Source organism: Nomascus leucogenys, chromosome 17 (genome assembly GCF_006542625.1).
Source record: "Nomascus leucogenys isolate Asia chromosome 17, Asia_NLE_v1, whole genome shotgun sequence".
NCBI classification, from domain to species: domain Eukaryota; kingdom Metazoa; phylum Chordata; class Mammalia; order Primates; family Hylobatidae; genus Nomascus; species Nomascus leucogenys.
In genome coordinates, this window is record NC_044397.1 from 90,426,773 (window position 1) to 90,444,249 (window position 17,477).

At 53.0% G+C, this 17,477-nt stretch overlaps 1 protein-coding gene across 1 annotated transcript in view; it reads left to right on the plus strand.

Annotated features, from left to right (window-relative positions):
* Window positions 1-211: 211 nt before the first annotated feature.
* The window catches only part of BICRA (BRD4 interacting chromatin remodeling complex associated protein), a 30,944-nt gene continuing 13,678 nt past the window's right edge, over window positions 212-17,477 (plus strand). Inside the window, 5 exon segments of the mRNA XM_030796979.1 lie at window positions 212-1,159; window positions 1,264-1,306; window positions 3,392-3,457; window positions 6,888-8,843; window positions 9,551-9,727. Of these exon segments, the coding sequence (XP_030652839.1) occupies window positions 1,119-1,159; window positions 1,264-1,306; window positions 3,392-3,457; window positions 6,888-8,843; window positions 9,551-9,727 (2,283 nt within the window). The 5' untranslated portion in view covers window positions 212-1,118.

The following is a 17,477-nucleotide window of genomic DNA, read 5'->3' on the forward strand; positions in this document are numbered from 1 at the left end:
ATGGAAGGATGGAGGGAGGAAGAGACCGATGGCTGGAGGGAGGAAGGAGGAAGCTTTGGAGGGAGGGTTGGCTAGTTAAATGTTTCTGAGGGCTGGTTGGATGTTTGGAGGGATGTTTGGAAAGATAAAGAAGTGGATGGATGGATGGATGGAGGCAGGGAAGGGAGGGATGTTTTGGAGGGTTGGAGGAATATTTGGAGGGGTGTTTGAAGGGAGGGAAGACTAGATGGATGGGAGGGTGGATGGGTAAATAAATACAGAGAACACCTGCTTCCCCTGGTGTCAGATGGGACTAATGATCCCTTCCCTATGGGGGTGGAAAAAGCTAACATTGCTGAAGTGCTCAGACAGTGCCTGGCAACTAGCGAGCACTCGACAAATGTTAGCCATCATCATCCTCATCATTCAGACCATAGGGCTCAGCCTTGCCCTGGTGGCTTCTCTGACTCAGAGCGCCCCTCCTCATGAGCCCCTCTCCTTTACTTCTGTCTCAGTTTCCCCACCACCCTCCCCTTCCTCGGGAACACACTGCAGACATCTTCAAGGGTCACCCAGAGCCTTGAGCCACAAAGCCCTTCTTGTCTACACTGGCTTCCTCACTCCTTCACCCATTTATATGTAGGACAGACCCCCACCACACGCCCCATGTCTGGGGAGGCAGGACAGCAGGGTGGTGAAGAGCAGGGCTCAGGAGCCAGGCTTCCTAGGTTCCAGGCCTGGCTCTGCTGCCTGCTTGCTGGGAGACGGAGGATGACCCTCCTGGTGCCTGCAGTTCTCATCTGCAAGGTACGGGCTGTGGGGCCCCTCCTGGGATATCCTGAGGATTAGCTTAGTGTGTGTGAGGCATAGTCAGGACTCACCTAGTCTCGGTTGATATCATCATCATCAGGTGCTGGGAGAGTTGGAGTGGGGGAAAAGGACCCTGTCCCTGGTCAGGGGTTTCTGGCTGGGAGGGCACCTGGGAGGTATTCCTTGTCCCCAGCTATCCCCATGCCTCAAGGGAACAGAAACTCTGACCCCCTCCAGGGGGCTCCCCTGAAGGGAGGGGGCCAGGCAAGCTGCCAAAATCTAACCTTGTCTCCCTCGCCCTCTTCCTGACCCCACCCCATCCAGTGGCGATGGATGATGAGGATGGGAGATGCTTACTAGACGTGATTTGGTGAGTAACAGGCTCCCCACCCCCTGCCCTCTGTCTCAACCCCCTCCCCTCCCTCCCCTCCCCAGCTCCTTACCTCCTCAGCGTCTCTTCCTCTTCTCTTCCAGTGACCCACAGGCCCTCAATGACTTCTTGCATGGATCCGAGAAGGTAAGCATAGGCGCAGGGAGAGGCATTCCCTGCGTGGGGGGCTGTATAATTGGGAGTGAGGGACAGGGAGAGACGTGTCCCCTTGATGAGGTAGCCATCTGCCTTGTGGCTTCTAACACCAGGCACTGGAGTTACGGCCATAAGCAAAACTCATGGTAAATCCCCGTCCTCCTGCCATGGACACCTCCTTGGTAAACAAAGAAACCAGTCACTAATAAAGGTAATGGTGAAAAGTACCATGTAGAGTATGATAAAAAATAATAATGTCATTTGCACAATGAAAGAGGTTTAAAAGAAAATAAATGGGTCCCAGGGGTCCTTTAGATAGTGTGATCAGAAAGGGTCACACGAGGGGGGTAACATTGAAGGTGAGACCTGAAGGATCACAGGGAGGTGGCTAGGCCTGGTGCTCCTGGCAGGGGGAAGAGCAAGTTCAAAGGTGGGAGAGAGCTTGGCATGGTTGAGGAACAGGAAGGAGGCTGATGGGGCCAAACTGAAGGGGAAACTAGTAGGAGGTGAGACTGTAGTAGGTAAAAGTCACCAGGTTACATAGGCCTGGAAGCCCGTTAGAGGAGTTGTTATTTTTATTCTGAATGTGACAGGCAGCGCTGATGGGCTCTTAAATAGGAGAATGCCATATTTGATTTGCTTCCCAGAGAACGGAACAAAATGGGGAAAAGTAGAAGTCTGTTGAGCTCTGAGCAGCTGTATTAGTATCTATGGCTGTGTAACAGATTATCCCAGCATGCAGTGCCTTCAACAATTGTTAGAGCTCTTGCAGTGTCTGAGGGTCAGGAATCTGGGAGCAGCTTAGCTGGGTGGTTCAGGCTCAGGGACTCTCATGAGGTTGCAGTCAAGCTGTGGGCTGGGGCTGCAGTCATCCAAAGGCTTGATTGGGGCTGGCAGATGTGCTTCCACCAGGACTCATTCCTGTGGCTGTTGGCAGGAGGCCTCAGTTCCTCACCACAGGGGCCTCTCCATAGTGCTGCTTGAGTGTCTTCACAGCATGGCAGCTGGCTTCCCCCAGAACGAGTGATCCGAGAGGGAACACAGGAGGAACCCACAGCGCCCTTAATGACCCAGTCTCCAAAGTCCCACGCCCTTCCTCCCATCACACTGTATTCACTAGAAGCTAATCAGTCCGTCTGGCTGGCACTCAGAGGGAAGGGAATTGAGCTCCACCTCTTGAAAGGAGAGGTTTCAAATAATTTGTAGAGCAGAGGCATGAGCAATGGGATGATGGCAGCCTGGGCCATGGTGCAGGCAGTGGGGGAGGTGTGTGGCACTGGATTTGGGATCTATCTGGGAGGTGGCATCAACGAGACTTGCTGGTAGACTCGATGTTGAGGGGGAGAGAGTGTCCACCATGGCTCCTGGATTTTGGCTTGAGCAACTGAGTGGATTCTGGTGCCATTTTCTGAGGTTGGGAATTTGGGGAAGATTCCAGAAGTCCAGGTGGTGCTGGTGGATGTACAAGTTGGGGTTCTGGAGAGATGTCCACATGGAACAAGAAATTAGGGAAGCCCCAGCCATGGACATACATTCACTGAGCATGTACCTGGATGCCAGGGCCTGTTCTGGGCGCTAAGGATGGTGCTAGGCATCCGAGAATGCCCTGCCCTTCCAGAGACGGCACCGCATGGCTTCTCAGGTGCCTGGATGGTAGGTGTGCCAGGCACTCAGGCTGTGTTGGGAAAGGAGTATTTAGTGAGAAGGGACAGGGGCTGTTGGACCACGAGTGACCACTCCCGAAGGTTGTGCTACTGGAGACACTGGGGGCAGTGGCAGGGCGCAGCTTGGGCAGAGGCGTGAAGGCAGGATTCCAGAATTCAAGGCAGTCACGGCAGGATCGCTTCTCAGGCCAGGCTCGGGGACTCAGCGCTAGGGATGCCTTGGGTTTTAGGCAGGCACCCAAGCCCCTGCCTTTGGGGCCTCTTTTCGGAGGCGAGAGTTTCCCATACCCCCAGCCCTCTCCCATCCCAACCCTTGTCTTTTTGTCCTGAGTGACCCTAAATTGGTTTCTGCTCCAGAGCATGGGCCTGCCCTGCTGACCTTCGACCTTGGGTGGGGTGGGTCTTGTTGCAGCTTGACAGTGATGACCTCCTGGATAATCCCGGGGAGGCCCAAAGTGCCTTCTATGAAGGTCCTGGGGTAAGTGCCGTGGCTCCCGATCATTGCCTGAGCTGTTGGGGCCGCCAGTGGGAGGAGGGCCCTGAAGCCAAGAGGGGAGGCTTGGGCTCATCTCCTGAGGGCTGTTGACAGGAGGAGGGTGGGGGTGGGCCACCCAGGGGGGCGGGACCACCCTGGCAGTGCAGGAGGGAGCAGAGCTGGGGAACCCTGGCAGGGGGGCCAACATGGGCAAGGCTGACTGTGCCTTGCAGACCCCTCGGGGAAGAGGTAAGGGTTCCCGAGGCCTTGGGTCCCTGGGGCGGCTCATGCAGAGTGGTTCTGGGGAGCTGAAGCAGATGTGGGTTGTGGGGTTCACAGGGGAACTCCTGGAGAGCAGAGGGTTGGGGGAGGCCTGGGGTCCTGCCCAACTCAGCCGTGGCAGGGTGTGACCCAGGGGAGGGGGCCCCCTCACCTGCAGACTTCAGTCTTCACCTGGGCAGTGAATATGGGTGCTGAGCAAAGCCCAGAGTGGCCAATGCAGAGGACGTTTATTGAGCACCTACTGTGTGCCTGACTATGCCGGTCCCATGACTAAGTGCCAGTTGTCCACACCATGGTGGCCACCTCCTTCCTCCTTCTCCCTCTTCTGTTGCTGCTTTCCCCCCTTCACCTTTTCCTCCCCCAACCTTCCTTTGGCCTCCCCCAACCTTCCTTTGGCCTCCCCCCTCCCCGCCTCCCCTTCCTCCTTCCCCCCCTCACCCTCCCCGCCTTCCCTCTTCATCATCAGAACACGCATTCACCAAACACTTATACGACCGGCCCTTCCTTGTCATCTTCATTTAGTTCTCACAGCTATAATATCATATTCCAAATAGCTTATCTTTCATAATATAAATGATGAGGAAATGCAGTAATTATATAACGTTGGTCTATTTACAGGCCCAGTAACAGTGGTGATCCTGTTACTATTTTGTGATCACACTTCTTACCATGACCATCATTTTTGTATACCCTAAGATCCCTGGTCAGGTTCTAAACACTCTCCACATGTGACATCAGTGAATTTTCACAGGCATCCCAGGAGGCAGGTAGGTTGTGACCATCTGGCAGTTAAGAGCTCAGGCGGTCACAGTGGCCTGCCTGGTCCTCAGTCGGTTGGAGGCTGAGCCAGAGCCCTGTCTGCCTGCCACTCCCTGCCACTCACCAGTGGTTGACCCAGGCAGTCCCCTCATCTGTGAAATGAGGAAGGGAGCAGCACCCGCCTCATGGAACTGTGACCAACAACAGCATGGAGAATCACAATAATAATGACAGTGATGATGATAGATGCTTCTCGAGCACCTGCCAGGGGCCAGGTGCTACTGTGAACCCTCCATGTGGATTTACTGAGAATCTTGGAAGCTGCAGGTTTTGATGGGTTATTTGGTCAGTATCGGTGGAGATGGAAAGCTGTATCATAAGTATTGTTTGTGGGGCTTTCCACACATATGCCTGCAGATATTTTTCCATGCGTGTCCTGGGTTGCAGTCCAGGATAGCATGAAAAGCACTTAAAAAGCATTGAGGCGGGCACGGTGGCTCACGCCTGTAATCCCAGCTCGTTGGGAGGCTGAGGTGGGTGGATCACCTGAGGTCGGGAGTTCGAGACCAGCCTGACCAACATGGAGAAACCCTGTCTCTACCAAAAATACAAAATTAGCCGGGCATGGTGGCACATGCCTGTAATCCCAGCTACTTGGGAGGCTAAGGCAGGAGAATTGCTTGAACCCGTGGGCGGAGATTGTGGTGAGACAAGATCGCGCCATTGCACTCTTGCCTAGGCAACAAGAGTGAAACTCCGTCTCAAAAAAACCCAAAAAAACAAAAAGCATTGAACTCACAGTGCGGTTGGCACAGAAGCTCACAAATGGGAGCCACTGCTGATGTGAGCTTTACTCCACCAGAACTATGACCGCTTGTCAGAAACCTTTAGGGCCAGGTGTGTTTCAGAATTTCGAATTTCTCAAATTCTGGAAAAGCGGTGCCATATATGTGGTGTGTGTAATGTCACACGCTTGCCTTTCGGCGGCCAAACTTAGGAAGTCACATCATGTGGATAAATGGATCCCACCTAAAGTGCCATGTCGGTTCTGGTCAGGTTTTGCTGCCAACAGAGCTATGAAAACAGTCTCAGTTCTTAGAGCTTTTTGGGTTTTGTAATTACAGATAAGTGTTGTGGGCCTGTATTACTATTTAAACTGCTTGTTTTTACTTATTTTTGTTTTGTTTTGTTTTGAGATGGAGTCTCACTCTGTCACCCAGGCTGGAGTGCAGTGGTAGGATCTCAGCTCATTATAGCCTCCGCCTCCCAGGTTCAAGCCATTCTCCTGCCTCAGCCTCCTGAGTAGCTGGGACTGCAGGCATGTGCCACCACGCCTGGCTAATTTTCGTATTTTTAGTAGAGATGGTGTTTCACCATGTTGGTCAGTCTGGTCTCAAACTCCTAGGCTCAAGTGATCCACTTGCCTCTGCCTCCCAAAGTGCTGGGATTACAGGTGTGAGCCACTGTGCCTAGACTTTATTTTTGATTTTTGGGCGTCAGCTGGTAGAGATTGGGGGACAGCACCCCCGCGGGCTTGGGCTGGGTGGGCATGGGTGTGCGATGCAGGATCACATTGGGCGCTGGGACCAGTGGTGACAAGCTGAGGCCCGGGGCCACCACCAGCAGCTGTCCCGAGGGTGCCCCGCTGGGTCTTACTCTTGTCACTTAGGCTGGAGTACAGTGACACAATTATAGCTCACTGTAGCCTGCAACTCCTAGGCTTAAGAGATCCTCTCACCTCAGGCTCCCAAAGTGCTAAGATTACAGGCGTGAGTCACTGTGGCCTTGAACAGTAGTTTTTTTTATTACATTTTACTGATGGGTACAGATGGAGAAACTGAGGTCAGATCAAGCACGCCCTAGGTTACACAGCTAACCCTTGGCAGAGCTGGGATTTGATCCCAGGTCTAGCCACTTACAGGTGGAATGTTCTTTTTTCTTTTCTTTTCTTTTTTCTTCCTTTTTTTTTTTTTCTTCTCAGACAAAGTCTTGCCCTGTCACCCAGGCTGGAGTATAGTGATGTGCTCGTAGCTCCACTATGCAGCCTCAAACTCCTGGGCTCGAGTGATCCTCTCACCTCAGCCTCCCAAGTAGCTAAGACCACAGGCACAAGCTACCACCCCTGGCTAATTTTTCTTTTCTAAAAATTTTTTATGGAGACAGGGTCTCACTGTGTTGCCCAGGCTGGTCTCGAACTCTTCGGTTCAAGCCATCCTCCTACCTCAGCCTCCCAAAGTGCTGAGATTACAAGCGTGAGCCACCATGCCAGGCGGGAATGTTCTTTCTTGAACGTGGCTGCCCTGTCACCTCAGCATTCTTTGCCGCAGCTGTGGCCTGAGCCTAGCCCCTTGCTAACCTCAGCTCTTTCCTTCCCACCTTTGCTGGCCTGCAGCTCCATGTGCAAGAAGCTTCCGGCAACCACCTGAACCCAGAGCCCAATCAGCCGGCCCCCAGTGTGGACCTAGACTTCCTGGAAGATGACATCCTGGGCTCTCCTGCGACAGGGGGCGGCGGCGGGGGCGGTGGGGGTGCTGACCAGCCCTGTGACATCCTCCAGCAGAGCCTCCAAGAGGCCAACATCACCGAGCAGACGCTGGAGGCTGAGGCTGAGCTGGACCTGGGTCCCTTCCAGCTGCCCACCCTACAGCCTGCGGATGGAGGGGCAGGCCCGACGGGCGCTGGAGGGGCGGCTGCTGTGGCTGCAGGGCCCCAAGCCCTCTTCCCAGGCAGCACCGACCTGCTGGGGCTGCAGGGCCCGCCCACCGTGCTGACCCACCAGGCCCTGGTGCCGCCCCAGGACGTGGTCAACAAGGCCCTGAGTGTCCAGCCCTTCCTGCAGCCTGTGGGCCTGGGCAACGTGACACTGCAGCCCATCCCGGGCCTCCAAGGCCTGCCCAATGGCAGCCCTGGGGGCGCCACAGCGGCTACGCTGGGCCTGGCGCCCATCCAGGTGGTGGGCCAGCCCGTCATGGCGCTCAACACGCCCACCTCCCAGCTCCTGGCCAAGCAGGTGCCCGTCAGCGGCTACCTGGCCTCGGCGGCCGGCCCCTCGGAGCCCGTGACCCTGGCGTCGGCTGGTGTCTCGCCACAGGGGGCTGGCCTGGTCATCCAGAAGAACCTCCCGGCCGCTGTGGCCACCACGCTTAATGGAAACTCTGTGTTTGGAGGCGCGGGGGCTGCCTCGGCTCCCACCGGGGCGCCCTCGGGACAGCCGCTGGCGGTGGCCCCAGGCCTCGGCTCGTCGCCACTGGTCCCGGCGCCCAACGTGATCCTGCATCGCACACCCACGCCCATCCAGCCGAAGCCCGCGGGGGTGCTGCCCCCCAAGCTCTACCAGCTGACGCCCAAGCCGTTCGCGCCCGCGGGCGCCACGCTCACCATCCAGGGCGAGCCGGGGGCGCTGCCACAGCAGCCCAAGGCCCCACAGAACCTGACGTTCATGGCGGCGGGGAAGGCGGGCCAGAACGTGGTGCTGTCGGGCTTCCCCGCGCCTGCGCTGCAGGCGAACGTCTTCAAGCAGCCACCGGCCACCACCACCGGGGCGGCCCCGCCGCAGCCCCCCGGGGCCCTGAGCAAACCCATGAGCGTCCACCTCCTGAACCAAGGCAGCAGCATCGTCATCCCCGCCCAGCACATGCTGCCGGGCCAGAACCAGTTCCTACTGCCTGGCGCCCCCGCGGTCCAGCTCCCGCAGCAGCTCTCAGCCCTGCCGGCCAACGTGGGCGGGCAGATCCTGGCGGCCGCTGCCCCCCACACAGGTGGACAGCTCATCGCGAACCCCATCCTCACCAACCAGAACCTGGCGGGCCCACTGAGCCTGGGCCCCGTGTTGGCCCCCCACTCCGGGGCCCACAGCGCACACATCCTCTCCGCTGCTCCCATCCAGGTGGGCCAGCCTGCGCTCTTCCAGATGCCCGTGTCGCTGGCGGCGGGCAGCCTGCCCACGCAGAGCCAGCCAGCGCCCGCCGGGCCGGCCGCCACCACCGTCCTCCAGGGGGTCACCCTGCCCCCGAGTGCCGTGGCCATGCTCAACACCCCCGATGGCCTGGTGCAGCCGGCCACCCCTGCCGCCGCCACCGGGGAGGCCGCGCCAGTCCTCACGGTGCAGCCTGCCCCCCAGGCGCCCCCCGCGGTCAGCACACCTCTGCCCCTGGGCCTCCAGCAGCCGCAGGCACAGCAGCCCCCGCAGGCCCCCACCCCACAGGCCGCCGCCCCGCCTCAGGCCACCACCCCCCAGCCCAGCCCTGGCCTGGCGTCTAGCCCGGAGAAGATCGTCCTGGGGCAGCCGCCCTCTGCCACCCCCACGGCCATCCTCACTCAGGACTCCCTGCAGATGTTCCTGCCCCAGGTAAGCAGGGCGGGGCAGGGGAGCAGGTACCAGAGGAGGCGGGTTTGGGAGGAAGAGGGGCCCTGGGGCGAGGTGCCAAGATCCAAAAGTGGATGCCACTGTGGCAGCTGGGGGGGAAGGTCTCAGTCATGGCACAGGTGGCCCCTAAGAGGAGGCGCGAAGGGTGAGGGCCCTGGCTGAACTGGCAGGAAGATGGATTGGCAGGCTGGCTGACTGACAGACGAGGGGCAGGATAACTGTTAGGCAGTGAGAGGGACTGGCGGACAGACAGACAAGGAGAGGAACCAGCGAACAGAGAAGGGTAGGCACTGGCTGGGCTGCTGACAGACAGGGAGAGGAGAGGGACTGGCAGGGAGAGGGACTAGCGGACGGAGAGAGAAGGGCAGGCACTGGCTGGCCTGCTGACAGACAAGGAGAGGGATCTCAGAGAGAAAGTGGACGAGACAGGGACAGATGGACAGGCAGGTGGGGCAGGAGAGAGGCAGGGCAAGGTGGAGCTGGCAGAGGGGCCAATGGAAGCTCAGAATGGAGCGGGCTGTCTGGGTTTCCGCCTCCGTGGCCTCAGTGCCTGGCACCCCGTCTGCTGGGCTGCCCACTACCCCGTTCTCTGGAGCCCTGGGAGCATCATTAGGGTCAGGGGTTTCGGGTGGGGAGGTCAAGGGCCCGTGGGGGCAGCCTTCTGACCCTGTGCGGGCTGCCCGTTGCAGGAGAGGAGCCAGCAGCCCCTCTCCGCAGAGGGCCCCCACCTCTCCGTGCCTGCCTCGGTCATAGTCAGCGCCCCGCCTCCCGCCCAAGACCCAGCCCCGGCCACCCCCGTCGCCAAAGGAGCTGGCCTTGGCCCTCAGGCCCCCGACGGCCAGGCTTCCCCGGCTCCGGCCCCCCAGGTAGAGGGACCCCAGCCGCCTCTGTCCGCAGCACAGACCCAGCCTTGCCCCTCCTGCCCGCTCTCCCGCTCCTCGCTCTCCGCCCTGCCTGCGTCTCTGTCCTGCTGACCTGGAACACAGAGCTCTCCTTCACCCCTCAAGTGTTTCCCAAGTGTCTCCCAGTCATCATGGATGCCTGAGACCAGGGCCGGCCCTGGGGGAGCCCACGCGCTGCAGGAATGCAAGACACACATGGAAGGAAATCTGTTCTTTCCTAAAATTATAATTTTCAAATCTGAATAAGTAATACATTCAGATAATTCACATTTCAGAAGGTACAAAAAGATGCATAGTGGAAAGCCCCCTGTCCTGAACCGTGGCCTCCTGTTGTCCTCCCAAGGTGGTTTCTTGGGTTTGTTATCTGGATAGGGAAACAGAATCAAATATGGATTCTTTTCCTTCAATTTTTACAAAAAGGGTAGCATCCTCTGCCTGCAGTATTGCATCTTTTATTATTTAAAAATTGATCTTGGAGACCATTCTTCATTCCCTCTTTTTTTTTTTTTGAAATGGAGTCTCACTCTGTCGCCCAGGCTGGAGTGCAGTGGCGTGATCTCGGCTCACTGCAACCTCCGCCTCCCATGTTTAAGTGATTCTCCTGCCTCAGCCTCCCGCGTAGCTGGCGTTATAGGTGCCCGCCACCATGCTGGGCTAATTTTTGTATTTTTAATAGAGACGGGGTTTCACCATGTTGCCCAGGCTGGTCTTGAACCCCAGACCTCAAGTGATCCGCCCACCTGGGCCTCCCAAAGTGCTGGGATTACATGTGTAGGCCACTGTGCCTGGCCCCATTCTTCACTCTCTTGTATGTTGTATGACTGCGTAGTATTCCACTGTGTGCATGTATGGATATTTATTTAGCCAGTCTAAATTGTTGTTGGATTTTTAGGTCACTTCTGATCTTTAGCTATTATGAACAAGGTTGCAAAGAATGCCTTTGTATGTATGTCGTTTTGTAGGATAAGTTCTTCAAAAGGAATTTGCTGGCTCTAAAGGCATATGCATTTTTATCTCTGACAGATGTTGCCAAATTGCCCCCTGTGGAGTGTAAATTAGTTTAACCTTTATCAGCGATATGTGGTTGTGCCTTTTTCCCCCTGCAACCTCACCAGTATGTTGAACTTGGCCAATCTAGATAGCTGAAAAATAGTATCTTGTTCCGTTTTCATTTGCATTTCTTTTATTTAGAATGAGGTCAGGCAGATTTTCATAAGAGTAAGAGCCATTTGTACTTTCTGTTCTATGAAACTGCTAATACCCTTTGCCATTGTAAAATCTGGGTTACTGTCATTTTGCTGTAGATTTGTAGAAACTCTTTACATATTAGGAAAATTAGCCTTTTGTCTTAAAAGTAATAACCATTATGCTTATGAGTCATAAGTACATAACAGGTTAGGGAGGGCTACCCTCTTATTCTAGAGCAGTGAATGTGGTACTCATTCAAAAAGGACGAGTGGATAGGTAGGAAGAGGAGAGTGTGACAGTGACAAGGGCAGGATGGCAGAAGTCAGCACGGGCTTTGACCTTGAACAGCCATGGTTTCACTTCCAGGCTTTCCCACTTAACCATTTAACCTTCAGCAACCAGTTTTTCATTCCATCAGCAGATGCTTAGGCGGGCTGAGGGAGCACTTAGGTGGAGTAAACAAGTTACTATATGCTTAGCCCAAAGTAAGCACTTGATAAATGTTTGCTTTTATTATTATTATTATTATTATTTTAGGGGGGCAGAGTCTCACTCTGTCGCCTAGGCTGGAGTGCAGTGGCAAGATCTCAGCTCGCTGCAACCTCCACCTCCCGGGTTCAAGTAATTCCCCTGCCTCAGCCTCTTGAGTAGCTGGGATTACAGGTGCCCACCACCACGTTTGGTTAATTTTCATATATTTAGTAGAGATAGGGTATCACCATGTTGACCAAGCTGGTCTCAAACTCCTGACCTCAGATGAACCACCTGACTCGGCCTCCCAAATTGCTGGGATTACAGGTGCCCGCCACCATGCCTGGCTAATTTTTGTATTTTTAGTAGAGAGATGGGGTTTCGCCATGTTGGCCAGGCTGGTCTCAAACTCCTGGCTTCAGGTGATCCACCCACCTCAGCCTCCCAAAGTGCTGGGATGACAGGTGTGAGACACCACGCCCGGCCTAGCACTCTCTCATTTAAACCTCACAACCTCCACCAGGTAGGTGGTAGCATCTCATTTTGCAGGTGAGGAAACAGAGGCACAGGGAGAATAATTAGCTTGCCCAAGGTTGCACAGCTGGCAAATGGTAGGGCCTGGATTAAAAACCCTGGGGGCTTATTGCTGGAGACACCTGAAGTCTTGAGAACGCCAGACCTGGGTGTGAATCCAGCTGTGTTTAGTGGAGCTCTCTGAGGCATGGATTTTGCATCTAAAATGGGAATAAGGCCAGTGACCTGACATGATGGCACTGCACAGAGCCAGCGCTCAGTGAACAGACACTTATTGTTAACAGCTGCAGTAATGATGCTGTAGCTGAGCTTATTTTTTTGGAAACAGAGTCTGGCTCTGTCACCCAGGCTGGAGTACACTGGTGCAATATTGACTCCTACAACCTCCGCCTCCCATGCTTAAGTGATCTTCCCACCTCAGCCTCCGAAGTAGCTGGGACTACAGGCACATACCACCACGCACAGCTAATTTTTTTTTTTTTTTTGTATTTTGTTTTGTGGGGGAGATATGGGGTCTCACTATGCTGCCCAGGCTGGTCTCGAACTCCTAGGCTCAGTAATCCTCCCACCTTGGCTTCTCACAGGGCTGGGATTACGGCGGTGAGCCACTGTGCCTGGCCATGTGGATAACCTTTGAGAAGGAAGCTTAGTGCGCACAGGCAGGTGTGCACACGAGCTGATTCTTAGTCACACACAGAGGTGGGGAGGCACAAGGTAGGGCCCTCCGCAGTAGCTGTATCTGCAGCAGTGCCCAGCATGACAGAAGGTGGTCAGTAAATGTTTGTTGGGTGAGCAAATGGATGGACAGATGGATGGCTGAATAGACGGATGGATGGCATGGGTGAGTGTGTGACTGGGTGATTGGCCAAGTGTCCCCTGGTGGGGACAGAATCATCCAGATTGAGAACCGCTATCCTGTGGATATGCAGGAATGCACGGAATAGCAGTTCCCAATCTGGGTGATTCTTACTGTTAGTAAGAATAGTGGTTCCCTTACTGTCCGAACTCCAACCCCTGCACTTGGAAGGAACTCTGCTCTCTGTACCCAGATGGATTTGGCAGCCTGTGTGTGTGTGTGTGTGTGTGTGTGTGTGTGTGTGTGTGTGCGCGCGCGCGCGCATGCGTACATTTTCCCTTTGTGTTAACACAAACAGAAACGCAAAGACTGTGTTCTGCATCTGGCTTTGCTTATTTAGCAACGCATCTTGGAGCACTGGCTTTCAGACCTTTTGTTTTCCTTGACCCACCACCCAGGATAAGAATTCGTTTTTTTGTTTTTGTTTTTGTTTTGCTCTGTCACCCAGGCTGGAGTGCAGTGGCACAATCTCAGCTCACTGCAACCTTCACCTCCCAGGTTCAAGCGATTCTCCTGCTTCAGCCTCCCGAGTAGCTGGGACTACAGGTGCACGCCACCGCATCCGGCTAATACTTGTATTTTTAGTAGAGACAGGGTTTCTCCATGTTGGCCAGGCTGGTCTCGAACTCCTTACGTCAGGTGATCTGTCCGCCTCGGCCTCCCAAAGTTCTGGGATTACAGGCATGAGCCACCATGCCCAGCACAAGAATTTCATTTTATGTCACCACCCAGGACACGCATACATATATGTATTTGTATATATACACATATCACTGAAACAAAAGTTTCATGAAATATTACCTATATTACAATGTGTGATACACATCAATATTTTCTATTCTGTTTCCATTGTTTTTTTCTGGGGTTAGCGGGGAGGCATGGAGTCTCCCTCTGCTGCCCAGGCTGGAGCTCAGTGGCACTATCTTGGCTCACTGCAACCTCCACCTCCCAGGTTCAAGCGATTCTCCTGCCTCAGCTTCCCGAGTAGCTGGGATTACAGGAGTACACCACCGTGCCAAGCTGATGTTTGTATTTTTAGTTGAGACAAGGTTTCACCATGTTGTCCAGGGTGGTCTCGAACTCCTGACCTCAGGTGATCTGCCCACCTTGGCCTCCCAAAGTGCTGAGATTACAGGCGTGAGCCACCGTGCCCAGCCTCCACTGTTCTTTTTAAGTGCTGGTTCCAACCCCCTAAGATGACTTGAGCCATTACCAATGGTTACTACGTGTAGGGGTGTGTTTTTATTTTGGGGTTTTTTTTCTAAACCACCATCTGGGAAGATTGCTGTGATGTGGGAGTTAGGAAATAGGACTTGGCCACTTACAGGCCCTGTGACCTTCAGCAAGCTGCTTGCCTCTCTGTTGTACCACGGGGTCCTTGCCTGCAGAATCAGAATGATAGGAACAGTGGCTACTTTGTAGAGCTGTGAGGGTTAAATAAACTAATATCTGTAAATTAATAGATGTATAGTAACATTAAAATGTTTTAGAACAGAGTTGGGCATGTTGAAAGAGCTACGAAGGGAAAGAAGCCAGGCAAACTTTCATTTTGCTTATTTGATTTTTATTTATTTATTTGTTTATTTTTCTGGGCAACTTTCTATAAAGAGGCAATAGTAAACGTTTCAGGCTTTTGCAGGCCATATGGTCTCTGTTATTATAGTGCAAAAGCAGCCACAGACCGTATGCAAATGAATGAGCACGGGAGTGTTCCAATAAAACTTTATTTAAGGACACTGAAATTGGAATTTCATGTAATTTTTGCAAGTCACAAAATAGTATTCTTATGATTTTTTTTCTTCAACTGTTTAAAAATGTAAAAACTATTCTTAGCTTGTGGGCTATAGTTTGCCTCTTTCTTTTGATGTCTTTATTGTGTTTTGTGATATGGACATACCATGATTTCTTTATTCAGTCCCCTCTTCAGGAATACTTCAGGTGGTTTATTTGTCATTGTTAACAAACAAAACTCCTATAAGATATTCTTGGCTGAGCATAGTGGCTCACACCTGTAATCTCAGCACTTTGGGAGGCTGAGGCGGGCAATCACCTGAGGTCAGGAGTGTGAGACCAGCCTGGCCAACATGGTGAAACCTCATCTCTACTAAAAATACAAAAATGAGCCAGGCATGATGGCAGGCACCTGTAATCCCAGCTACTTGGGAGGCTGAGGCAGGGGAATCCCTTGAACCTGGGAGGCGGAGATTGTAGTGAGCCTAGAGAGGGTTGCAGTGAGCTGAGATCGTGCCAGTACACTCTAGCCTAGGCGGCAGAGTGAGACTCCGCCTCAAAAAAAAAAAAAATTCTTGCACTCATGCTTTGCACACAGGTATGAAAGTACTTGTAGGGTAAATTTCTAGAAATAGAATTGCCAGACGCAGAGGATAAGCTTTTCAACCATTTTATGGAAAGTGCTAAACCTTTTTAAAAGGTTCATGCCAGTGATGGCTTCACTTGGTCCTGCAGCTTTACCGACACACGAGATTAGCAGCTGGCCTGCTCTTTGTTAGGCTGGAAAGTGACACACCCCCTGTGCTTTTCTGTAATTGTGTGTGAAGTTCAGCATCTTGCCGACTCCACATGGGGCTCTCAAAATCTCTTGGAAGCTGGGCGCGGTGGCTCATGCCTGTAGTCCCAGCTACTCAGGAGGGAGGCTGAGGCAGGAGGATCACTTGAGCCCAGGAGTTTGAGGTCAGCCTGGGCCACATAGCGAGACCTCATTTCTGAAGAAAGAAAGAAAGTGAAGGAAGAGAAGGAGGGAATCTCTTGGTGAACAATCCACTCATATGGTAGTTTTTCTGCTTTGGGAAGCTAAGATGGGGGAATCACTTAAGGCCAGCAGTTGAAGACCAAATGATAATAATAATTTTGTACTCATTTAGAAAATGTAGAAAATACAGAAAAGAACAAAGAAGAAAAATAAGTCACACGTAATACCACTGTGTGCAAGCAGTTGGTAAAAAAAAAATTTTTTCTGACTGGGCACAGTGGCTCACGCCTGTAATCCCAGCACTTCGGGAAGCCGAGTTGGGTGGATCATGAGGTCAAGAGATCGAGACCAGCCTGGCCAACATGATGAAACCCCGTCTGTACTAAAAATACAAAAATTAGTCCCAGCTACTCGAGAGTCTGAGGCAGGAGAATTGCTTGAACCCGGGAGGCGGAGGTTGCAGTGAGCCGAGATTGCGCCGCTGCATTCCAGCCTGGGTGATAGAGCGAGACTCCGTCTCAAAAAAAAAAAAATTTTTTTTTCTTTGTTTTGTTTTATTTTTTGTTTTCGAGACAGAGTCTCTCCCTCTCACCCAGGCTGAAGTGCAGTGGCGCAATCTCGGCTCACTGCAACCTCTGTCTCTGGGATTGGAGCAATTCTCCCCCCTCAGCCTCCCAAGTAACTTGGATTACAGGCACATGCCACCATGCCCGGCTAATTTTTGTATTTTTAGATAGACAAGGTTTCACCATGTTGGCCAGGCTGGTCTTGAACTCCTGACCTCAAGTGATCCACCTGCCTTGGCCTCCCAAAGTGCTGGGATTACAGGTGTGAGCCACTATAGCAGGCCTAGCTTTGTTTTTTCTAAGATAAATATTGTAGAAGGAGTAATATTTTGGTATGGAGTTTCTGTTTAACTCCCTGACCCCAATTTTATTTAAAACATTTTTTTAAATAAGGCATTTTATTCACATGGTATGATCATCCAAATTTTTTTTCTTTTTCTTTCTTCCTTCTTTTTTTTTTTTTTTTTAGAGACAGGGTCTTGCTCTGTTGCCCTGGCTGGTCTTGAACTCCTGGGCTCAAGCAGTCCTCCTGCCTTAGCCTCCCAAAGTGCTGGGATTACAGGCATGAGCCACTGAGCCTGGCCTAATTTATTTTTATTTATTTATTTTTGAGACGGAGTCTCACTCTGTCGCCCAGGCTGGAGTGCAGTACCAAGATCTCGGCTCACTGCAACCCCCGCCTGCTGGGTTCAAGCAGTTCTCCCTGCCTCAGCCTCTGGAGTAGCTGGGATTACAGGTGCACACCACCCCGCCCGGCTAATTTCTGTATTTTTAGTAGAGACAGGGTTTCGCCATGTTGGCCAGGCTGGTCTTGAACTCCTGACCTCAGGTGATCTGCCTGCCTGGCCTCCCAAAGTACCGGGATTATAGGCATGAGCCACCACGCCTGGCCACCTGGCCTAATTTTTGTATCCCTTTCCAGTTCTTCATGTATATACAACCTAGTGCAAATATGGTTTACGTTTCTCTCCCATTTGTACCCAAAAGGGAGCTCATTATGTACTTACTGTGGCAGCAACAGAGAGTTTGCTTGTTTTCTGTTAGAGTCTTAAAGTATTCCTTTGTACAGAAGAGCCACAGTTCATTTCCCCAGGAAATGCCATATTGATGCACTTTAGACCACATCCAGATTTTGGCGTTCTACACGAAGCTGCAGGAAACAACTTGTTCACCTGTTTTGTTTTTGTTTTTGTTTTTGAGACAGAGTTTTGCTCTTTTTGCCCAGGCTGGAGTGCAATGGCGTGATACTGGCTCACTGCAACCTCCGCCTCCCAGGTTCAAGCAATTCTCCTGCCTCAGCCTCCCTAGTAGCTGGGATTACAGGCGCATGCCACCATGCCCAGCTAATTTTTGTATTTTTAATAGAGACGGGGTTTCACCATGTTAGCC